The following is a 23,464-nucleotide window of genomic DNA, read 5'->3' as shown; positions in this document are numbered from 1 at the left end:
GCAGATAGAGAAGCTCCCAGAACATGGTAGTGTTCACTACACATGGGAGTCATTTCACTGAACCTGATGGCTGTGTGTGGAGAGGGGTGCCATTGGTGTGCCCATTTTCCAGATGAGGGAACTGAGGTTCAGAGAGGGCTTCTCAAACCCAGGGTCACCTGGCCAGAATGGCCAGCACTGTAGTTCAAAGCTTTGGGCCTGGCCCGATGGGAATGGAGAACTGGGGGTGTGGTGGGGGCGACATGATGTTCTAGGGGACTTGGGAAGCACCAGCAGCTGAACCCTCCTCCCCTGCCCCCACTCCCACAGAGTCGGATGGGGAAGTGGAGAGACCCATTTATTTAGTGACTCGTACAACCAACACATCTTGGCTTCGGGGCCCCATGGCAATCCCCACCCCCTGCCGAGGTGACCCTGAAGCCGGGTCACTGTGTGTGGAGTTGAGCTCAACTTTGTAGCTGGTATTCTTTCCTCCTCTGCAGCCTGGCTCTTGGCAGAGGCTCTGAGAAGGGGCCGCAGGGCGGGAAGAGCCGTGCGGTGCACCACGTGGGTGTCCGTGGGTTCCAACGACAGGGACAGAGCAGGTCCGGGGGAGGGGAGGACCCCTCTGACCCTTGGTTCCATGAAGGAATCCCAGGCTGGCCAGGCGGGGGCCACGCAGGGCTCAGGACTGGTCCTGGGTGGGTGCTGGGGCCGAGTGACCTTCAGGGGGGGCCCTGGGTGGACGCCCCCTGCGGCCCGCCCCGCCACCCTTCTGCCGCTGCAGCACCCGCTCCACCTTCTCCTTGAAGCGCCGGTTCTTCTGCTTGATCTTGGCCAGCTCAGCCTTCCGTCTGGCCTCCAGGTCGGGGTCCTGGCATGGGGAACACCGGGAGGTGGCTGAGCTGGGCAATCGGCCTCCTGGAAACCCTCCCCCTCCCCCTGCCAGCTCAGCCCTCACCTTCCCCTCCAGGATCAGCTGCTTCCGCTTGTTGATCTCCTTCTTTTCGTCAAAGTTGGCCGCCTCCAGTTTCTGGCGGGTGGGAAGGAGAGGCCGTCACGGGGGCCCTTGTCTCGAAGGGCGCCCCTGGGCCCCAAGGCCTCCGATACTCACTATCTCACACTCCCTCCGCACCACGTTGACCTGCGTAAGGATCTGCAGCACCTTGGCCTCCTCCACCGAGAACTCCTCCAGCTTCTTCTCTGTAGGGGCGGGAGAGGGCAGACATGACAGGGGGAGGGGTTCTGGCTTTGGAGTGAGCTCCTCATGCAGTGGGGCATGCAAGACTAGGTCATGTCAGGTAAGGGTCAGGCGAGCAGGAGCAGGGATTGTAGACCAAAGGAAGATAGACAGACTGTTCTTTTTTGTTGTCAGCGGCACTAGGAACTTGACTGGAAGTATTTTAAAAACACTGTCCTTTAGGAGTGCCTGCCTGGCTGGCTCAGTCGGAAGAGTGTGTGACTCCTGATCTTGGGGGTCCTGAGTTTGAGCCTCACGTTGGGTGTAGATGTGACTTAAACACTGTCCTCTAAAGGGCAGAGATTTCTGAGTTTTAGGACAGTCTGTGCAGTGATTATAGATTTCTTGGTCTGGGCTACAAAGTAAATCGTCCCGGTGGGGGAAGAGAGGTGGTGTTAAACACATCCAGACCCTGTGCCTGGGGCCTCCGACTCATCCACAGGGACCACCCATGCACCCCAGTCTGAGAAACCTAAGTCCCTTCCCACCGGATGTGGCTTTCAGCTGCTGAGGACCACTGTGGGAAGCTTCTGTTTTGATAACTGGGCTAAAAGCCTTCATTTGGGATTGCATAGAAAGGAAAGTGCCGTTTAAGCCTGCTCACGTGCGCAGCTTAGCAGGTGTCTGAGGGGGTGAGTGGGCATCTTGCCCGGAGGCACCCGCCTCCCCCACTCCCATCCCTCTACTCACTGATCTGCTCCTCGATGGCATGTACCAGGTGGATGTCATACTGCGTCACCAGTGTGATGGCCTGTCCTTGCCGCCCTGCAAGGACGTGCCATAGTTACCTGCTGCATGCTAGGGGCCAAGAAAGACAAGTTCTGGCCACTAGGCAGCTCAGGGCTCCTCTTGATGGGAACAGAGTTAAGAGCTTGGTGAGCTGGTGAGGGCAAGTCCATCCCAGAGGAGACAGCAGGAGAGGCAGCTCTCCTGTCAGGCTGGCTTTACACGGGGGCCGGTGATATGGCCGACTTCCCTCTGGGGCGTGGCTACCAGGGAGTTATGTCGGCAATAAGCCTCGACGGGCCTTGGCCCAGATCTGTGCACGCTAGTTTCTCTATTCCTCATTTCTGTGAGGGTGACTGGTGCTGGAACAGCACTGACAGCTGATGAGGCCCGTGACCTTTGGAGCAGCATTCGTGTTACCTGTCGTTTGAGGAGGAAGTGGGCCCGGAGAGCTGATATGACCTGCCCAGGACCACAGGACAGGGGAGAATCTCGTAAGCCAGAGCACTCCCTGCCTTTGCTTTTGAAAGGATGATTCCTCCAACTTTTAAGCACTGCCTCTCACCTGCGGGCTATATCCCCACATCTTCTCCCACCAGCCCGTGACTTTGGTTTCTTATGGTGTGGGCAGGTTGGAAGGACAGTTGTCCAAGGGCCACCCCGCCCCGTCCACTTACCTGCACGGGCTGTCCGCCCGACGCGGTGTATATAGATCTTCGGGAGCCCGGGGGTGTTGTGGTTGATAACCACTTGCACTGTGGGAATGTCCAGGCCCCTGTCCACACGTGGAAACCAAGATGGGGACTCACCCAAGGTCACACAGCTGTGAAGTTGGGGCTGCCCCAGTTCTTGCCCAAGGTCAGCCCTCTCTCTGGTCACTCTGTGGGGGTGTCACTGGGCCTGCACATGGGAAGGAAGACCCTGGGGCCACTCACCGGGAGGCCACGTCTGTTGCAATCAGGATCCTATAGATGCTGGACTTGAATTTGGCCAGGGCAGCAAAGCGTTCTTTCTGGTGCCAAGTTGGGGAGAGAACTGGGGGTCAGGCAGCATCTCAGCAAGCGTTTGAGGACTTACTGTGTGGGGCCTGGGACAGGGTGGAGTCTAGGACAGTCCCACCCTCACAGGGCTCACCCATGAGACGGCCACACCGAGGCAAAAGGGTGGCAGGAAGTATTCTAGGCAGAAGGAAGAGTCTGGGCAAAGGCCCCGAGGCTGGGACGAGTCTCCAGGGCAAGGCGGGGGGTGGGGTGGGGGTCTCGGGGGCGGCCTGATCCCACACCTGTTTCATCATGGAATGCAGAGCCACGGTGGGGAAGTTGAATTTACGCAGCATCATGCACAGGATCTGGCAGGTCCTGGTGGGAAAGACACACTGTCAGCCCCTGCAGAGCCAGGGCCTCGGGAAGGCACTCTTGCCCCGGCACCCCCAAGACCACAAGTAGGCGACCCTGCACGGCTGGTAAAAGAGAAGCAGGGGTGAGGGGTATCCTGCCTGCTGACGTCCTCTCTGCCGACCCCTTCCCTGGCCTAAACCAATGAGAGCCGGCCCTACATCCAGACTTTTCTGGTAGCCAATACATTCTTGGAGGGCAGCAGCCAATTAGGAGGTCTTCTCGATGTGATGTAGACTGCGTGATCTACTCTGGCTCATGCTTGAATAGCCTACAGCCTCCTGACAATCTCCCCGGGAGCTTCAAAGGATTCTGAAGGCCTCTGTGACTGTAGAGAGGACAGCCCTGGGTACTGGAGCTGATATGCCAGGCCCTAGTGACACCCCTAGACACAGAGAAGAGGCTGCTCCAAGGCCTTCCCAGCCGCTGCAGGGGTTTTCCGGGGAGGGCCAGAGGCCCCTAGACATTTTGGTTAAGAGCAGGTCTGAGAAGCCCTAAATCCTGGCTCCACCTTCACGAGGGGAGATCTCGGCAAACTGCTTGACCTCTCTGGGCCTCCTTGAGCAAATCCTCTGAAATCTCTGGTCTGAGCAGAGGCCCTGGAGTGCCAAGACGGGCTGTGTGCCTCATACCTCTCGGGCCTTCAGAAAGAGCTATGGGAGGAGATCTGGGGGGAGGAGAGGGGCAGACCTGCCCATGCTCACTTGCACGTGTTGGTGAAGATGATGATGGACCAGTCCTCGTGCTCATCCTGGAAGTTCTGAATCAGGTGGACCAGATAGGCATCCTTGACCTTCTCAGGCACCAACAGGTAGCGCTGGTCCAGCTGTTCCACCGTACGCACCCTGGGGATGGGTGGACTCAGTTTCCCCTACTGCCGAATGGAGCCAATGCCCCACACCATCCGTGGGCAATAACCTCTGCTGAGTGTGACCCCCAACCCTTTGCCTTGCCTGCCCTGCCCCCTGGAACCTGGCTGTGGACTCACGGGGCCTGAGCCTCCCAGAAGAAGGGCTGGTTGGTGGCCAGACCCTGAAGCTCTCTGAGCGTGTCAGTCAGTGTGGCGCTGAAGAGCAGCGTCTGTCTGCGAGTGGGCACGGCTGCCAGGATGGTCTCCAGGTCTGCAGTGAAGTCGGTGCAGCCCTGTTCCAACAGCCGGTCGGCCTCATCCATCACCTGCAGCACAGGCGGCGGGGGGCAGGGAGTAGTGGATCTGGGGTGAGGGCACCGGCCAGGGCCTGATCACGTGCCCAGCCTGGCCTGCCTCCCACACGCCTCCTGCCCAGCCTTGGACGGGGGCCCTGAAACATTCTCCCTCCGGTTCTCAGACATCTGCACCCTCAACCATCTCAGCTCCTCGGAGAGGCCCTGTCCCCAACCACCCTGGCTAGTCCCCTTCTTGTTGATCCCTCAGCTGTCCTAATCACCCCATTCTTAATGCTCTACTGGATGGCCTGTGAGACACATGTCCTAAATGGATGGATCAGTGCCCTAGACCGACTCACCAGGAAGCGGATCTTCTTTATGCTGAAAGTGTTGGAGCTACGGAGGTGGTCAGCCAGGCGCCCTGGTGTGGCGATGACCACATGTGGCTTCCGGGACAGCTCTAGGGCCTGGGCCACCATGTCTGCAGGTGGAATATGAGAGGTGGGTCTGGGCAGGGGGGTCTGAGGCTGCAGGGGTCCCCTACCCAGAGCCTCCCTGGGCCCCCTGTACCCATGCCGCCGACAATGATGCAGTCTTTCAGGCCCAAAGGCTTCCCCAGGACCCGGAACTGCTCTGCAATCTGGTAGGCCAGCTCCCTGTGGATGTGAAGGGGCCAGGCTGGGTTAGATGGGGGTTCTGTGCCTGCTTCCCATTCCCATGTGTTATGTCTCAGACCTCCCAACTGGTCCTCCCCTGCTCACACACCCACCATAGCTCCCAGTGCCCTTGGGATAAAGGCTCGGAAACTGTACACTGGAACCCTGTTGTGGACCCTGCCCTCTCACCAAGCTGAGACCCACAACACCCCAAGGCCCTTCTCCCTCCAGTGCCACCCAAACTGGCCTCTCCTCTTCAGCAGTGGCCTCGACACCACAATCACCAAAGCCTGAAACCTAAGCGTCAGTCCCCTCTTCCCTGGGACTGGTCAATGTCCAAGTCCCCTCCTCTCTACCCCATCTCTGCCCGGGCCTCTCCCTGGCCCACGTGCCCACTTCCTATCCTCCATCTTGCCCTGTTCTGCTCACATACCCATAGAATTGATTCTAACTCTCTTCCTGGCATTCTGGGCTTGTCTCAAGTTGTCTCTCATAGGCCAACTTGCTCCCTGCCTCTCTCACACCTCTGCACAAATGCACTATAGCAGTTCCCTCTGCCTATAGAATATCGTTCCCCAAACTTGTCCCTTTAAGGCACCCCATGAATGAAGTCTTCCTCCACTGTCCCTTCTCCAGGCCACACCCTCACAGCATGCAGTGCCTACCTCTCCTACAGACTGTTACAGGACTTACCAAGTCAGCTTCCATATTTGTTGGCCCAAGAACAGGAGATATGTGTATATCCTAGGCTATAAGACTATTGATAGCTCCTGTCCAGCCACTTGCTGTGAGACAAGCCCTGTACTCAGCACTCTTCCTTGTTAAGGATAAGGATAACACTTATCCTTGCTAATTCTGTACCTCCCGTGAGAGGCGGGCATGATTTCTGTCTCCATTTTAAACACAGGGAAAGCACGCTAAAAGAGGTAAATGTGCTGGTCCAAGAGAACACAGATGGTTAACTCACCCAGGAAGCCTGTGGGGTGCTCACCTGGTGGGTGTCAGGACAAGGCAGAAGATGCCATAGGGATCCTCAGACAGCTTCTGCAAGATGGGCAGGACAAATGCTGCTGTCTTGCCACTGCCTGTCTTGGCACAGCCCAAGCAGTCTCGACCTGGGTAGAGAGCAAACTGGCATTAACACACCCCAGGTGTAGACAACTGTTCCATCGGGCAGAGTTTGCAATAGTCAATGTTTAATGAGCAGTTACCATGTGCCCATACTGGCCCATGCCATTTACATCCTAGGCATCCTGACAAATCCTAGGAGGGTGAGACTGTTACTGTTCCCATTGAATAGAAAGGGAAAACGAGTCTCAGCAATGTGCCCAGGACACACAGCCAGTGAGTAGCAGGCTGGACTGGAATCTACATCCACCTGACCTAAGATGCCACAATCTCATTTTGACCCCCTCACAGAGCATCTGAGTTTGGGGAAACCTGAATACCCTCATCCAATTTGCATCCTAAGGCCCCCTACTTATTCCTTCATTTTTGTTTATTTAATCCCTCCACTCGTCACTTCCTAAGGTTTCCTAAGGGCATCTCTTTAATGGCAAACTGGGTTGAGCCGTTAGAGTGGGGAGCAGAGTATTCACCGGACCAGAGTTCTGCATTTACTAGCAATCTTGACAACCTCAGAGTCCATTTGCAAAATTAAGATGGTACCGCAACCAAATTTTCCCAGCAGTATCGATTCATCCTGTGCTCTGAGGTCACGAAAGTTTCTGAGATTACATCACTTGTGTATGGGCACACAGGGAGTGAACTGTGCAGCCCGAACGCCAACACCGTCCAGTCTACCTTTGGGATCCAAGCTCGCCGGTAACTACGTCCAAGCTTATCCCTCCACTCGCGGAACTGGAGCGAGCAAAGGCTGCGAGAAGGAAAGGGAGCCGATAGGAGTGGGGAGGTTTCCTGGGGAAGAGGCGGGGCCACACTTACCCTCCAGGATGGCGGGGATGCAGCCGAGCTGTACAGGCGTGGGTTGCTTCAAACCCAGCTGCCGACATTGTTCCACGAGCCACGATGACAGCCCCAGCGAAGCGAAGCCGGCCATCCTCCCCGCCAGCTCCGGGTGAACCACTCGCGTGAGCTGCGCTTTCCGGCGCGAACCGATGACGTCACGGAAACCTTATAGTTTATTGGATAGTCTGCCGCGTGGTCCCACCCCCTCTAACTCACTCTCCCATTCCCAGCCTCGACCACAGGCTTACTATGTTTCCCCGAGTCCCACTGGCTCGTGCGATCAAGTCAAACTACAATTCCCGAGATGCCCTGCGGATCGCACGTGCGACTCCCGTCCTTTAACCCCCGTTTAAGTCTCCCATTGGCTCATTTCCAGGCCGGAACGAGTAAACTCCATTTCCCAGAGCGCTTTGCAGCGAATCCCTGCTTCCGTCCGACGTGTCCCTCCGGAAGGGGAACGACTGGGACCACAGCGATATGGCGCCTCCGGCTCCGGTCTCGGCCTCTGGCGGCTCCGGGGAAGTGGACGAGCTGTTCGACGTGAAGAATGCCTTCTACATTGGCAGCTACCAGCAGTGCATTAACGAGGCTCAGCGGGTGAAGGTGCGGCCGCTTGGAGGCGAGGGGAAGGTGGCGGCGAAAGCTGCTTCCTGGTGGCCACTGGTCGCGCCCTGATTTTAAAAATCTTCCTTCTTCTCGCGGCATTCCCCCCCCCCCCGTCACGTATCTCTTCAGAGCGCTGTGAGGAATTACCCTTTTCTTATGACAAAACTCAAAGCCGTGACAGTTTGTGATACTTCTCACTCCGAGAGCTTGCTCTGCGCCATGGAAGACATTTGAGTAAGGGAGGCGTTTGTACTACTGTATTAATAATAATAGTAGTAGTAATTTTCACTTGAGGAGGGCCCACGTGTGCCACCATACCCTCGTTACTCGTGAAGCAGGGACTGTTGTTTGTTGTCATTTTGGAAGGCTAGCACCGCCGCTCGAGAGAGAAATGTTTTCCCCGACTTTGCCTGCCCCACCAGCCTGGTTATATCTCCCCGTACTTGCCCATTCATTCTTTCATTCCTCATTGAGCTTCCCAATGGGTCAAGGCGGTGTATTCGTGCTGGGCTCAAAGCAGTGACAAAACTCCGAGGTCTCTTGGAAAGCTCAGGCTTCCAAGGGGGACAGTGACTGAGCAAATAAACAAGAAGTCAGGGGGGTGGTGTGATGGATAGTGATGGGAATGAGGTTGGCCTTTTGAGAGCTAGAAAATAGCCTTGTCAGGCAGGGCCCAGCCTGACAGGTCCTTTAGCAGGAACTTTTAGGGAGGGACACGGACGTTACAGACACTTTGAGAGTGAACCGTTGGCGAATCTTTAAGAGCAGTGGTCATGCCTGCCCTCATGGTTGTTAACCTTAAAAAGAAAACTCATCTATTTTACAAGCAAACTGAGTTTATTGGGGATTAAGGGAGAATTGCAGTTTGGGACATGTAACCTATGGCAAAACCGTAGGCATGTCCAGAGATCAAAGGAGAGGACTGCTTTTTCACAGAGGAAAGGGGGGAGTTGAGAGGGGCTGTTAGAAAATTCTTTGGAGTAAACTGGGAGCTTGAAGTGTAGTGGCTTTTCATTGCCTGAGTTGTGACAGTCTCTTCTTGGCTAGGCAGTTACCCCGGGAGGAGATCTTTTGTTCTCCTGTGGGGGTACTAAAGTGTAGTCTTCTTGGGGGGAATCATGGTACCTCTCTTTTGCTGGGGTCTGCTTTTGACTTGGAATGTCAGGGCTTGAGAGCGCCCCCTTCTGGGCCTCGTGGTTCTATTTTCAACGGAGTCTTTTTTTTTTTTTTTTTAAACTTGTACATGGCCTAGTGTTCCAAAGAGATTAAACAAGTAAAGAAGTGAGTGAATATGTAATAACAGCTTGAGCGCTTAAGGGGGCAAGGTGAGGTAGAGAGTGCTGAGCGAAGGGCGCCTGGCTGACTCAGTCAGAAGAACATGCAACTCTTGATCTCAGGGTTCTGAGTTCAAGCCCCACGTTGGGTGTAGAGATGATTTAAAAATATGTATATAAACTTAAAAAAACCCTACATACACCTCTCTTAAAAAAAAAAAAAAACAACAGTGCTGAGTTGGAAAATGGTGGGGAGGAGGCTGCTCCAGGTGGGAGTGGTCCGGTAAGCCCCTGGTGGCCTGTCAGCCTCACTGGCTGTCATTTGAACCTGAGACTTAACCTTGAGAAGCATCTAACCCCCTAAATTGCGGCAAAGGTGCCGAGGCAGAGATGAGTGCCGTGTAGTCAAAGCATAAAAGGCCGGTGTAGCAGAAGTGGTGTGAGCGAGGGGGAGGATGGAGAATGAAGTGGGCAGGGGGACAGGAAGGGCCCTGGGAGCCACAGTTGGGGTTTGGATTTTATTCTGAAAGTGTGGGAGGCCTTTGGCGCAGCAAGCAAAGGAATGGCAGAGCTCTTCACTGAGGCCGCCAGAGGCTTGGGAGGAATTTGGACTTTGAAGGAGGGAAGGCTTCCTTTCTCCTGCTTCCGACCGTTGACCTCTGACGGTATACCTGGGTTCCTTGACATTCATCTGTATAACGGGGACAATGCCTGAAATGGGCTTCAGGAAGCTTACATGTGAAATAACACTTGTTTGATTATATTCATTTTTTGATGTTGCCATGATGAATGGCCACAAAGGCTTGCAACAAAACAAATGCATTATCTCTCGGTCGGTTTCTGCAGGTGGGAAGTTCTCCATGGCTTGCACCAGGCTAAAATCAAGGTGTTGGCCAGACTCTGTCTTTTCTGGAGGTCCTAGGGGAGCATATGCTTTCAGACTCATTCAGGTTGCTAGGTCTGAGCCCCGGGGTCAGCCTTAGTTCACAGAGGCTCCTCTCCAGTCCTCAACCTTGCATGTGGTCTCTCCACGTCAGAACCAGCCACAGAATCCTTCTCACACTTGGGCTCGCTTGGATTTCTCCTGCTGCTGCATTATTTCTGTCTATTCTCTGCTATTAAAGTTCTTGCCATTAAGATTCTGTGATTAGGCTGGGCCCTCCCCCGTAACCCGGCATAGTCTTCCCATTTTAGGGTCCATAACCTTTGTGAGGTCCCTTTTGTGACATGTAAGCTGTTCACAGATTCCAGGGCCTGGTACGGACTTCGCTGGGCCGGGGCCGGGGGGTGGGGGTGTCCCTTATTCGACTCACCACCACAGTTGTGTGCCCGCCTCCTTGCTGGGTAGTATAGACGGTAAGAAGACTGAGACAGACCCGTGCTCAGCCTCTGGCCCTGTTACGACTCTCTGCAGCCAGGGCTGAGTCGCTGTACCTCTCTGCGCCTGTTTCCCTGTCTGTCCAATGGGAACGATGACACCTGTCTCACTAGGGTCACTGTGAAATTCAGTGTCACACTCATGCTCTGCTGTCTGACTCCTCTTGTCCGTCTGTTCTGCTTACATCACAGCAATACGTTCTTTTGAGTCTTCTCCTGTCATAACGTGCAAACTTTCCGTCGCTGCTGAAAGGGAAGACCAGTGTGACCTACTGTACTAAGGGAATGACTGAAAACAAGAGGTGACGGTCACTGCGGGTGGAGGCAGGCCGCAGCCCAGCCTCTGAGCCAGGGAGCCGCTTCCTTCTTGGGGATGTGGGAAACACGCACTGGCCCGAAACTATGACATTCTCCCTGATGCATCCAGAATGGGAATACTGTCCCCACTGGGCCATTTGATGTGGTCCATGGGCCACCTAAACCCTCTTGGGCAGCCTATGCTGAGTTGAACGGTATCCCCCAAAAGATATGTTCACCCAGAACCTGTGAATGTGACTCATTTGGGAAAAAGATCATGGCAGGTATAATTCCATAAAGGATCTCTAGATGAGATCATCTGGGATTTAGGATAAGCCTTTGATGGGAGCATGTTCCTGCTGACACCTTGACTTTGAACTTCTAGCCTCCAGGACCTTGAGAGAATAATTGTGTTATTTCAGGCCACCCAGTTTATGGCAGTTCATTACAGTGACCCCAAACTCTGCCAGCTCTGAGGTGGCCCCAGGTAGAACACGTGGTGGGTCACTGCCCTTATAGATGTAGTGATTAGATGTAGTGCTGTGTCGCCATTAAGACTTTCCCTTATCTGTCAGACATTCCTTTTGTTTGTTCGTTCGTTTGTTTTAATAAAGCTTATTTGTGTTTGAGAGAGAGAGAGCAGGGGAGGAACAGAGAGAGAGAAAGATCCCAAGCAGGCTGTGTACCATTACCACAGAGCCCAACGCAGGGCTCGGACCCACGAACTGTGAGATCGTGACCTGAGCTGAAATTGAGAGTTGGACACTTAACCGGCTGAGCCACCCAGGTGCCCCGTCAGACATTTTTTTTTTAATTTTTTATTTTTGTTAATGTTTATTTTTGAGAGACAGAGACAGAGCATGAGCGGGGGAGGGGCAGAGAGAGAGGGAGACACAGAATCCGAAGCAGGCTCCGGGCTCTGAGCCATCAGCACAGAGCCCGACGCGGGGCTCAAACCCATGAACCCGTGAGATCATGACCTGAACCGAGGTCTGATGCTTAACCAGCTGAGCCACCCAGGTGCTCCTCTGTCAGACATTTCTTAAGTGCCTGCAAGATAATAGGTACTGCCCAGGTGTTGGGGACAGAGCAGTGAAGACAGCCTCAAGAAGCCGAAGGTCCAGTGTGACCATACTGACAGTAGCCCCCACCCCATCCCTGGCCCCCCGATGGCACTCATCCTCAGGCCTGGCTGCGCCTCTGAGCCGTCTGGGAGTGGTGAGCGGCCACTCGAGCTGGCCATCACTGGTGGGTATGGGCCTCCTGGCTTTGTTCTCAGGTCATTCTGACGAGCTATCCCCAAGCAGGAAACGGCTGAGAAGCATTTGTTCAGAAAGATGCCATTTTTGTTTCTTTAGACCTGGAGGTCTGCCCAGCCCTCCGCACACGGCTTCTGCCCAAGTCCTGTGAGCCTTCTTCTTTTCCTGGCTCTGGTCGGCCTCCCCATAACTTCGTCGCCTGGCTGGGGACACAGTCCCAGAGCGACCACTGTGTGATGTCACCTCCCCAGCTCTGCGGTAGTGGGGCTGAGGGGCATGGCCCAGGCTGGACACCGATGTCACTGCACCAGGACAGCCTAGCTGAGCTCTCCTAGAGAGGCCCTCTGAGTGAAGCAAACCTTTGTTTCTTCTCTTTTGCGTGTTTAAAGAGGGTTTTGGGACAAAAACAAGACAGGAACATGCCCCATAGAAATATTTGCTACAAAAAAATAAAATCCCGTTTGCACATCTCCTGGGTCTCATCAGTTCTGCAGAATCACCCATCCACCTCTGGATGGGAACCCTCGTGGGCCTGTTTTCTCTACTTTTACAAACCCAGGCACTAGGGCCTTTCCCCCCAACATCTTGGACCACGTGTACCATTGAGCAACTTCTGTCTCAATCTGCTGCACCCTGGGGGCCCCTGTCGGTATGAGTGGCCATGTGTCCCGCGGTTGAAGGTGTGGGCTCCACCCTGGCCCCTTGCTGTGCAGCGGGAGTGGGTGTTCCACTTTCCCTCACCTGGACGAACAGGGGTGAGGATTGAGCCCCTTCCTGGGGTGGTGGTGGTGTGGGACAAGATCAGGGCTGGGACTCAGGCCTGGAATCCACTGGAGACGCTGCCTGCTCTTGGCCTCTACTGAAGACCTGTCTGGCACCCAACTCCCAAGTGTCCTGACCTGCCTCTGTTTCCTCAGCCATCAAGCCCAGGGAGAGACGTGGAAAGGGATGTCTTTCTGTACAGAGCATACCTTGCACAGGTGAGCGCAGGCCGTGACCTCCGGTGTCCCTGCGACAGGAGAGGAACAGAGTCCTGGGGGGAGGGGGGTTGTGGCAGACAGAGGATGGCAGGGGCAGTTGCTGTGGCCTCCACAAGTAGGTGGCCATTTCCCAAGGTTATAGGCTCACCAGGCTGGGGGGCCAGGGTAGTGATTTCTCCCTTTTCTTTCTTTTTTTTTTTTTTTCTGTTACATAATCAGATTCCATTTGTTCGGTACAGCTTCGGGTTTGCAGAATAATCAAGTAGATGGTAAAGAGAATCCCACATGCCCACCCCCACCCCAGGGCCCACAGGCAGCCAGCCTCCCTTGTCCCTTGCCCCCCCACCTTGGATTGTGGCACATGGCTTCACAGCTGCCTCTACCTCACATCAGGCCTTCAGTGGTTTCCTGGTTCTGTTCATATCTTTCCCTCTGTGGAGTGTTCTGGGGCCTGATGGGACCTCCGCCCTCCTGTTGGCCAAGACCCCCCCCCTACCCCCTGACCTTGAGGGTGAACAGTGTGTGTGGCCCCCAGCAGAGGGGCTGCCCCGGTGTACCTTGGAATCTCCCTGGGATGTATACCTGCATTAAAAAAAAAAAAACAAACAAACACCTCTACGTGGATGCAAAAACATTAAAACTACCTGGAAAGGAGTGTGGTGAAAAATGGACCCCTGACTCCAGTTCCCCTCCCAGCAGTGACCACCACCACCAGTTCTGAGTGTCAGCAGGGAGAGGTATACGTCCCAGTTTATAGAAGTGCATGCCCAGACCCCCTGCCCCTGGGCGACGCGTTTCCCGCCCCCCGCCCAGAGCTGGCAGGGCCCTCACCCTGTCACCTCAGCACCGGGGGCTGGACAGTGAGCAGCCGGGGTCTTCGGCTAGAGTGGTGGGCATTGTGGCCTGACAGGTGCCAAGGGACACTGTATTGGCTCCAAGCAGGTGCTGTGGCAGGGCCAGCACCTGGTAGGCTAAGGGGTCCCTGGGGGTGGTGGGTGCTGGTTCCAGGTGTTGGGGCTCTGCCAGGGTGATGCTAGAGCCCTGAAAAGCTCTCATGTGTTCCTGGGGACTGAGGTGTCGACCCCGCAGGGAGAGCGGGCCAAGCTGATGGTGTGCTTGTCTTCACTGCAGAGGAAGTACGGTGTGGTCCTAGACGAGATCAAGCCCTCCTCAGCCCCCGAGCTCCAGGCCGTGCGCATGTTCGCTGAGTACCTGGCCAACGACAGCCAGAGGTGAGGACAGGGTGGGGGGGGGGGGCTGAGGGGGCGTCTCTCCCCACCTCCTCACCTCCCTGAACCTCAGTGAAAGCACATTCCTACCCCGCTTGGGCATTTGCCTGAGCCATTCCGTCCGTTGCTGGCAGGATGCTTGCCCAGGTGCTTGGGTCTGCCCCTGCCTCGGCTCTGCAGGGGGGAGCCGTGTGGCCCCGCCTCTCCCTTGCGTGGAGCACCAGCATGACACGGCAGGCTCCGTGGCTCCTCTGCACTTCCGTTCCCCGCCCCCCCGGGAATGGTTGGTTTTGAGGCCCCCTCGGATCAGGAAGGTAAAGCGCTCCCCAGGGGGCGCCTGAGATAGGGCAGCAGCCTAGCCCATGACATGGAGACGCTCTGCTCTGTGGGTCTTCCCCTGCCCCATTGCCCGGCCCCGAGACCACCACCACCCTGGAGCATCCCGCATAGCGGCAAGGAGCTTCAGAGAAGGGCCTTTCCCAACCTCTGCCCCATGGAACTTCTTAGCCAGGACCTGATTATGACCCTGGCATGGGTGAGACCATCTGCTGTGACCCCCACCACTGCTCTTACAGAAGACAGCGTTCTGTGTCCCGTGTTCTGATTGGGCTCCTTCGCCCTTGAAGCGCGAGGCTCAGGGGGATTTACTTGTCGGCAGTGACCGCTGAATGGGGCCCCCAGGTTCTGACCCCCAGAACCCGTAAATGGAGCATCATGGGAAATGAGTTCTTTGCAAATAGAACTAGTCAAGGATCTTGAGAGCATCCTGGATATGGGGTGGACCCTGAATCCAGGGACTGGTGTCCTCATAAGAGACCGGAGAGAAGATGGAGAAGATACAGAGGAGAAGGCCGTGTGAAGAGGGAGGTAGAATCGGGGTGACACAGAAGCCAAGGGATGCCAAGGACGGTGGGCAGCCAGCTGCAGCCAGGAGAGAGGCCCGGGATGGATTTGCCCTCAGAGGCCTCAGAGGGAACCGTCCCTGCCCACACTTGGCTATCGGACTTCTTCCTTCCAGAACTGTGAGAGTCCGTCTCTGTTGTCTTCATCCCCCCGGCTTGTGGTGCTTTGTGACGGCAGCCCCAGGACAGCAAGACAGGCGGCTCCCTGAGGCTATCATGTCTCCCTCCGCACCTCATGAGCCGGGATGACAGGCGCCATTCTCCTTTCAGAAGAGGAGGGGACTCTGGGACCGTGTCGGAGCAGGGCCTCAGGAAGACAGTGGTTCAGGCTGCATCCATCCTGGCAGCGCAAACTGCTGCCCCTTAGCCCAGCAAGCAGGCTGCGGAGAAAGCACCAGAACCTGTAGGTTAACAATGGTTTGTCAGGGTAACAGCGTTTAGGACACTGACGTCACAGTAACAGCACGCAGCGTGTCTCCTCTCGGTGCCACAAACCAGGCAGGAAACTTCACGCGGTGGCCTTGAGGGCTCCACACCAACTCTGTGTCGCACCCTGTATGTGGTTCAGGTGTGCAGAGCGGGACATAGTCTCTGATTTGAAGTCGTGTGTCTGGCGGGCACCTGGCATGTCACCATCTCCAGGGGCCCTCAGACACAGATCCTTGACCAGTAGCCCCCCCGCAGCCCGCGTGACACGCACACATTTGCGGAGATCCCGTGGACCCTGGACAGCAGCTTTTGTCCGACAGCGACTCGGGGCCTGGCCCTTGCTTCCCTTCTCTTGTCCACTGCTCAGCGTCCTTTTGAAACGAGGGGTCTTGACTGTTTTCTGTAAGCAGATCATGGCTCGGGTGTCCTGTGGCCTGTGGGGGAACTGGCTGATCCTCGCCTAAGCCTTGACCCCAGCCCGGCCCCCAGTCCGGCATGTTGCCCACCTGCCAAGGGCAGCCGGCCTCACTGAAGAGGCAGCGACGTCACTGGTGTGAGATTCGTCTGTGTCGCTTCCAGTCTCCGTGAAGCCACCTCTGGCGAGTCAGCCTGTCCCTCCACGTCCAGGGGTGGTGTGGACACTACAGCCCCCCAACTCTGAGGGCCAGGAGAGCCGTAGGCTTTGGCGGTCATTTGTGCTGCTTTGTGGACATGGCCCGTCCTGCAGCACGTCCCCTCACCAGGCCTGAAACCACCCAGCCTCGGTTTCTGTGTGAGGGTGAGAAGTGCCTTGTGGGAAGGCGGTGAAGCTGGCACCCAGTGGGGCTCGCCGGAGACACTTGCAGCTCTTGTGTTCCCCTGGGGGCCTGACTCCGCCTCTCTGGACCCGTCTGCTCCTGCGGGGGCTGAGGCTGCTGCCCACCCCTGCCTGCAGGCCCTAAACAGCCTTGTGTTACAGGGACTCGATTGTTGCCGAGCTGGACCGGGAGATGAGCAGGAGCGTGGATGTGACCAACACCACCTTCTTGCTGATGGCCGCCTCCATCTACTTCCATGACCAGAACCCGGATGCAGCCCTGCGTGCCCTGCACCAGGGGGACAGCCTCGAGTGGTGAGTGTCCACCCTGTCCCTGGGGGAAGGCCTGGAGGCCTGAGCGGCCCCTCCGGGCTCCAGGCGACTCGAGGCCTTGTTGGCGTTGTCATGGGAACGGTGGGGGGCTGCGCTGAGAGACTGGTGGGGCCCAGGCTTCCCATTCAGGCAGCAGCTCCTGTTCTCGGTCCAGGAGACACTCCTTTCTGCACGACTGGACTGCTGTTCCCAAGGACACGGCTCCTGGGACTGGAAACCCTCTGTCCCCAGTGGCAGAGTAGAAAGCACCTTTGTTTCTGCCTGTGGTTTCTATACCCCCACCCCCACATGAAGCCTTTGTGTTCTTGGGCCCTGGGCCCTGGCCTTTCCTTGCCCTCCCCAGGTTCCCCCAGGCCCTCCCCTGAGGCTGGCCCACCGTTCGGGGCACTCCAGGGCTGGGGTGCTGAAGCCCCTTGCACACAGCCGCCCCCCCCCCCGCCCCGCCCCGGGGGTGACTCTGGGCCAGCATCGCGTCCAGGCTGCTGTGTCCGGGGCTCTGGCCCAGAGGGAGCAACAACCGTCCTCTGTAAACTCTGCTGCCTGCTGTCCCTCTGTTGGTTGGTCCCCACACATTCATTTTGTATCTGTTTACATCCCCCGTCAGTCCAGAAAGGGATTCACGGCGGCTTAGAAGTAGGTCCGGCGCACGGCCTACAAGGCAGCGGACTCTGCACTTGTTCCTCAGACTCCTGCAGAGGCTGAGCTGGCTGTTGGGTCACGAGCTGGTGGGAAAAGGTGGGAACAAGTGTCTACGTAGGTCATCAGTGGGCACAGCTGTCAGGCAGAGGGAAGCCGTGGGTGCGGGAACGGAGGGGGTAAGAGCCGCCCCCCCCGCAGCACCTTTGTGACCGAACTCACGCCCTGCTCTGGGGGCCGACCCTGCGCTTGGCTGCTCAGCTTGCTCTCTGGGCTCCTGGCATCTGGCAGTTGTCGGTGTCGCCTTTACACCAGGAGTGGGGTGCGGACATGGCGTCTAGCCTCAGGATAGTCAGAGCCGGACACCTTGGGACCCGGCGAGAGCTCCAGCCCCGAGCGGACTCAGTGGTAAAATGTGGGAGCCAGGGCCCCAGGAAGCGGTGAGAGGCTTGGCCCAGCGTGCAGTGTCTGGGTCTGAGTCCGGTTCTGCCCAGCGTCGCCCTCTGCGAGGCAGGGCCGGTGGCCTGAGCTCTCCTAGGAATGTTCCCGGAGGTGGCGCCCACACGGAGTGAGCCCCGCAGTAGCGTGGCAAGGGTGCCTCCTGATTGCCCGCTGTGTCCCGCAGCATGGCCATGACCGTGCAGATCCTGCTGAAGCTGGACCGCCTGGACCTCGCCCGGTAAGCCTCTGTTTGGCCCCACCTGGGCCCCACCTTAGGGCTGTCTGAGCAGCGGGCCAGGCCACATCGGGACCCCGTGCTCTCAAGAAGCCAGGCCTCCGCCTGCTGGGGACGCTTAGCATGGGGACCCTCCCTGCGCCCTTCCCGAGGCCCAGAGTATTAGTGCTGTGATCGCTTCTCCTAGTACTTAATTCTAGTCCATTGTGGTGATGCACTGTCATCTACTTGCCCACCCCTGCAGGATGTTGCCTGGGACGAGGGGTGGAGCTGTCCGTGCCTCAGTTTCCTTATGTGACGTGGGAAGTGGGATCTGCAGAGTTGGGGTGGGCTTCACAAGTATGCGGTGGGGGCTGTCGGGCCAGAGCCGGGAGCCAGCACCAGTGTGTGCCTCACGAGCAAGCGGTGCGGGGGGCTCCCTCCCACCCTTCCTGTGTCCCCAGGAAGGAGCTGAAGAAAATGCAGGACCAGGACGAGGATGCTACCCTCACCCAGCTGGCTACGGCGTGGGTCAATCTGGCTGTGGTGAGCCCCTGGGCCGTGCTGGAGGATTGGGGGGAGCATCAGAGAGCTGGGAGGTATCCCCTGCCTGCAGTGCTGGCCGCTCCCTTGGGGAGAAGGCCGGTGTGGGGTTCTGCGGACACATCGGATCTCTGCTTCCTTTGGAGCCAGGGCCCATCCCCCAGGAGAGCCCCCACCCCTTGCACATTTCATTTCCCACTTTGTTCATCCCAACCCCATTCCCGGCTTCTCCTAGCTGAGTGGCTTAGCCAGAGCCAGAGCGGATGAGCTGGGAGGCTCTGGAACCAGACCTGGTGTACTGACTGGGCCACCCTGGCAGTGTGGCCTCCTCACGGGGCTGACCCGGGGCTTGGCTCCTGCTCAGCTTGCTCTCTGGGCTTTTGGCATTGGGCAGTTGCCAGTGTCCCCCTCTTACCTTCCCCTCCACCCAGCCCCTCCCTCCCTCCCTCCCGCATGCCTGCCCCCATCTCTTGGCGATGGCCTCTTTTCAGGCTTTTGGCGCTGGGCTTCCTTTCTCTGAGCCATTTTTGTATGGGTTTCTTAAAATGTGTTCCCCATCCTCGTGCGCCTGCACTGCCCTTGGGGGCCTGAGGCCTCACCCAGGCCGCTTTCCAACATCTGTCCAGTTCAGTAGGGTGAACCCTGCCCACTCTTTGTGCCAGCTTGGTGGTGTTTCCACAAGCACATCTTGGTCTCAGGCTCCCCCACGAAAGTGCTGCTGCGTCTTTCACAGGCAGACAGAACCTGAGTGGTTGGGGTCAGGACTGCCGGTGACAGAGAGGGGCCGCCCGTACCGGGATCACCTCGGCGAAGTGCTGGCATCCTGCTCTAGGAGGGAGCGGGCAGCGGTCGGGCCGGGAGGCAGGGTGACGAGCCAGTGGTGTTGGAACTGTCCCTGCAGGGTGGTGACAAGCTGCAGGATGCCTACTACATCTTCCAGGAGATGGCCGACAAGTGCTCATCCACCCTGCTGCTGCTCAACGGGCAGGCGGCCTGCCACATGGCCCAGGGCCGCTGGGAGGCCGCCGAAGGCGTGCTGCAGGAGGCGCTGGACAAGGTACATCGGGCCCAGCCCACACCCCGGCTCCTGGTGCAGGCGGCGCGGGGCTCGGGCTTTTTTGGAGGCACACTGGGCAGAGGGAGACCCCGGGGGCCTGTGCTGTGTTCACGTGGGTTTGTATTTTAATGCCAGGTCAGCTAAAAATTGGGATCGCAACTGAAAACGCTGATTCTCTTTCTCTCGGAAACGCGAGGGATCCCATCAGCTTGGGCTTCCGCTGGCTTGAGCGGAGCAAACGTTCTCTCTGTCACCTTGACTACCTGGTCTGGGGGCCTCGACATGATTGTCACCTGAGCCTGTACTTGAAAGAGACACCTGCCGTTTATCACCAAGGGGAGAGCAGGCCGCAGACTGGGAGACGTTGCCTGGCCTGTCCTTGTCTAGAAGAGGGACCAAGGGCACTGTCCTCTCAGGGTAGCCCCAGCTGTCTTCTCCCAGCCAGTATCGGAGGTCGTGTGTTGTTTTTATAATCACTAGAAACATCAACTTTTTTTTCCACTTTTGGAAAACAATTTCTTTTTAATTAAAAAATTTGTTCATGTTTATTTTTGGGAGGGAGACAGAGAAAGTGGTCTAGTTTCAACCTTCTGCGTGTTGCTGTCCAGTTCTCCCAGCACCATTTGTTAAAGAGACTGTCTTTTTTCCATTGGATGTTCTTTCCTGCTTTGTCAAAGATGAGTTGGCCATACGTTTGTGGGTCTAGTTCTGGGGTTTCTATTCTATTCCATTGGTCTATGTGTCTGTTTTTGTGCCAAGAGAGGGAGACAGAGTGTGAGTAGAGAGAGGGAGACACAGGAGCTGTCAGCACAGAGCCCGAGGCGGGGCTCGAACTCACAAACCGTGAGATCATGACCTGAGCTGAAGTCGGCCGCTCAACCGACTGAGCCGCCCAGACGCCCCTGGAAAACATTTCTTGATATAACGAGAAATGGACACCGGTAGGAGGCCTTCTCTCCTTTATCTCTGGGAGGAGCTGAGTTACCATCAGAAGGCTGTGTGCAGATCAGGGACGGGCGTCAGGTGCTCCTCGGGGCGCACATGTGGAGCTCCCGGCCCCGCCCCCTGCCCTGTGCCTGCGCGGGTCCCCACGCCTCCTTGACAGGGTCTGACTATAGCTGGACTTCTGTATGCAGTTAGGGCTAGTCAGGAAGGCCTGGCCTGGTGGGGCGTCTCTGCCCCAGAAGGAGAGGGCAGTAGGGTCCCCAGTCAAATGACACCCATCTGTCCTCGTTCTCTGAGACACCAGCTGGGCTGGCTTGCTGCCCTGTGGCCCTGACCCCCTGATGGCCGTAGGTCTTCCATGGCATCGCTCATCCCTGTGCCTGTGGGCCACCCCATGCTTCTGACCGTTTTCACCATTCCTTTTGGAATGTTGCTCCTGTGAGCTCGTGTCGTCGTCCCCCATTAGAGCAGCGAGGCGACTAAGGCCGGGAGAAGGGGAGTTTCCCCAAAGAAGGGCAGCCACGGAGTGGAGCCCGGTCTGTGCGGGAGGCTGGGGTCCTCGAGCCCACAGCACTGTGTGTCCGAGTTGCCGTGTCTCTGCTCCATGTGCCCCTCAGGGCTCCCTGCGGTGTCCCTGCCTCAGAGCCACCAAGGGCTCCGTCTGGGGTTCCTGGCCAAGGGGGTCCTGGGCCAGTTCCCAGGGTTCCCTCTGCCTTGGAGCCCAGCGTGGGCGGGTGGGGTGAGGTCAGCCGCTTGGACGTTCTGGTAATTTTCCCGGCAGCTTCTTGCCGAGGCCCCCGGAGAGCAGGAGGCACGGGTGGGGTCTGCCCCGGGTCTTAGACCTCATTTTTACAGCAAGAGGGACAGCTTGGCTCTGAGGGTGTGGACACTGTCTTGGCCTGGGCTCTGTTACTTTGAGATTGGTATGGTAAACACACCCGTTCCACAAGCAATAAGCCGCGGGGCTCTGTCCCATCCTAGTCTGCAAGATGAGACAGCAGGCGCAGAGGGGAAGCCGCTGTTTCAGGGAGGTAGGGAGGGGCTGGGGCTCCCTCGCCACCGTGCTGCCTCCTAGGCAGAAAGGAGGGCCTCGAGGTCACTGCCTTGCAGGGTGGCCAGTGGGCGCACTTTGAGTCTTGCAGCACCCCCTGCCCCGCCTCTGAGGGTGTGACCTTGTGTGGGTCACGTCTTCACCCTGGGACAGTGGAAGGCATCCTTCTGCCTCATATGGGGCCAGGCCGGCTGAGTTGGAGGTCTGGGGGAGCTGACCCTGCTCGCCTGGTGTCCCCCATGTTTGCAGGACAGTGGCCACCCGGAGACACTGATCAACCTCATCGTCCTGTCACAGCACCTGGGCAAGCCCCCTGAGGTAGGACCTTCCGGGGCAGGGGATGTTTTCTGGCCCCCGCGGTGACATCCTGAAGTGAGCGGGGCTCTGTGATGTGGCCCCTGCTCCAGATGAAGCTCGGGATCTTGGGCAGAAACCCATTCCTTTGGAGGGGGTCACTTGCCATCAGCCTGAGGGGCCCTGGGAAATTGGTGTTGGTGGTGCCCCCCTTGGGTCGTACCTTGGCCAAGGTTATAGGGCCGCTGCTCCCATGGGCCCTACAAACTAGTGGGCTGTGGCTCAGAGGGTGAGCCGAGCTGGGACCCCCACCTGTGCCACCTCTGGGTGGGGGGTGGGCAAAAGGACAGAGGAAAGGGGCCCAGGGGAACAATCCCTGTGAGCCCACCTTGTTGGAGGGCAGGGAGGGTGGGAGGACTGACTGGCCCAGTTGGCCAGGGGCCCTCCCAGGGTTTCCTGTCAGTCACCCATCCCTTGTGGAAGGGCCCCCAGAGCTAGGGCAGTGCAGCACAGACAGGACGACTCTCACTCACCCCAGAAATAGCATGGACCCCTGGTCTCGGGAAGACAGATGCCCCCGCCCTGTGCAGTCAGGGCTAGGCCCAGGGAGGTGGGGTGAGGCTGGGGGCAAGGGGTCTGCCTAGGGTCCAGGTTCCATTACCAAGGTCTCTGGGGTTTCTCTGTACGGTGTGCCCAGAACAAACCCACCTCCCCTCCTAACCCTGTCCCGCCTGACCTGCCCTGTGCTCCTCCTGGCCCTCCGCCCTCTTCTGGGGCCTGGGTCCCTGGTCCCTTCCAGTCTCCTCACCCTGAACTCTGTGGCACATCCTCCAGCTGTGTGCTAAGCCTGGGCTCTGTGCCAGGCGCTGTTCCAGGTGGTCCCCCCGCCCCCGCCCCGCCCCTGATGGTCCTCTGTCAGCCTGATTTCAGGGTGGGGTGATAGAGGTAATGGGAGACCACGGCTCTTGCTTGGTGTCAGCTGGGAGGTCCCCACCCCACCCCTCCCCTTGCCCTGTGTGTGAGAGCCACTTGGGGGGCCCCTAAGCACCTAACCTCGCCTCACCTCTCCTGCAGGTGACAAACCGCTACCTGTCCCAGCTGAAGGATGCACACAGGTCCCACCCTTTCATCAAGGAGTACCAGGCCAAGGTGAGCCCAAGCTGGCGGTGTGTCCCAGATCCCCAGACCCCCTCAGGCTGGGCCAGGAAAGGCCCGTGACTGGGGTCCCAACTCATGTTCTCTCTGTTTCTCTTTGCCCATCATTCGCAATCCGCGTTGAAGGAGAATGACTTTGACCGGCTGGTGCTGCAGTACGCTCCCAGCGCCTGAGGCTGGCCCCAGACGCGGTTCCCGGGCCGTGGCACAGCGAGGCCAGGCATTGCACCCGCCCTGCTGGGCACCCATCCTCGTGTTCTCTCACGTTTTCTGGCCAGAAGCTTAGCCTGGCCCCATTTTGTCAATAAATGTCTCCACCACAGGTATACCCCCCCCGATCCATGTTTGCTCTGGCCACTTTGGGAGGGACGTGTGGGAACCATGGCTCGAAAGGGACGGTCTTGGGCACTGTCACCCAGGGTTTTTCCTGGGAGGGGAGCCCTGGAGACCAGGGTCTGCGAGCAGCAGGTGCACACCCCTTGAACAGCCACCCTGTGATGCTGAGCTACAAGTGGCACAGCCGTGTCTCCCGAGCTC

General features: G+C 57.6%; 2 protein-coding genes across 2 annotated transcripts; one reads left to right on the top strand and one right to left on the bottom strand.

The window, feature by feature from the left end:
* Positions 1 to 316: 316 nt before the first annotated feature.
* DDX49 (DEAD-box helicase 49) lies at positions 317 to 7,534 on the bottom strand. Its single transcript, XM_030304975.1, has 13 exons — positions 7,086 to 7,534; positions 6,133 to 6,256; positions 5,056 to 5,141; positions 4,845 to 4,966; positions 4,328 to 4,515; positions 4,044 to 4,184; positions 3,228 to 3,303; positions 2,881 to 2,957; positions 2,623 to 2,720; positions 1,910 to 1,984; positions 1,094 to 1,182; positions 941 to 1,012; positions 317 to 853 (listed from the first exon to the last, which is right to left on the bottom strand). Exons 1-13 carry the CDS (start codon positions 7,198 to 7,200, stop codon positions 665 to 667), a joined length of 1,452 nt encoding a protein of 483 aa, XP_030160835.1. The 5' UTR covers positions 7,201 to 7,534; the 3' UTR covers positions 317 to 664.
* A 5-nt stretch (positions 7,535 to 7,539) lies between these two features.
* COPE (COPI coat complex subunit epsilon) lies at positions 7,540 to 23,256 on the top strand. The gene is made up of 10 exons (XM_030304986.2): positions 7,540 to 7,712; positions 12,840 to 12,902; positions 14,034 to 14,134; positions 16,421 to 16,573; positions 17,853 to 17,906; positions 18,347 to 18,428; positions 19,327 to 19,482; positions 21,728 to 21,796; positions 22,847 to 22,921; positions 23,054 to 23,256. The coding sequence occupies exons 1-10, from the start codon at positions 7,587 to 7,589 to the stop codon at positions 23,099 to 23,101; spliced, it is 927 nt and encodes a 308-aa protein (XP_030160846.1). The 5' UTR covers positions 7,540 to 7,586; the 3' UTR covers positions 23,102 to 23,256.
* The last annotated feature ends 208 nt before the right edge of the window (positions 23,257 to 23,464 follow it).

The sequence above is a fragment of the Lynx canadensis genome, chromosome A2 (assembly GCF_007474595.2).
Source record: "Lynx canadensis isolate LIC74 chromosome A2, mLynCan4.pri.v2, whole genome shotgun sequence".
Taxonomy (NCBI): Eukaryota; Metazoa; Chordata; class Mammalia; order Carnivora; family Felidae; genus Lynx; species Lynx canadensis.
This window is presented reverse-complemented; position numbering and strand designations above follow the sequence as displayed.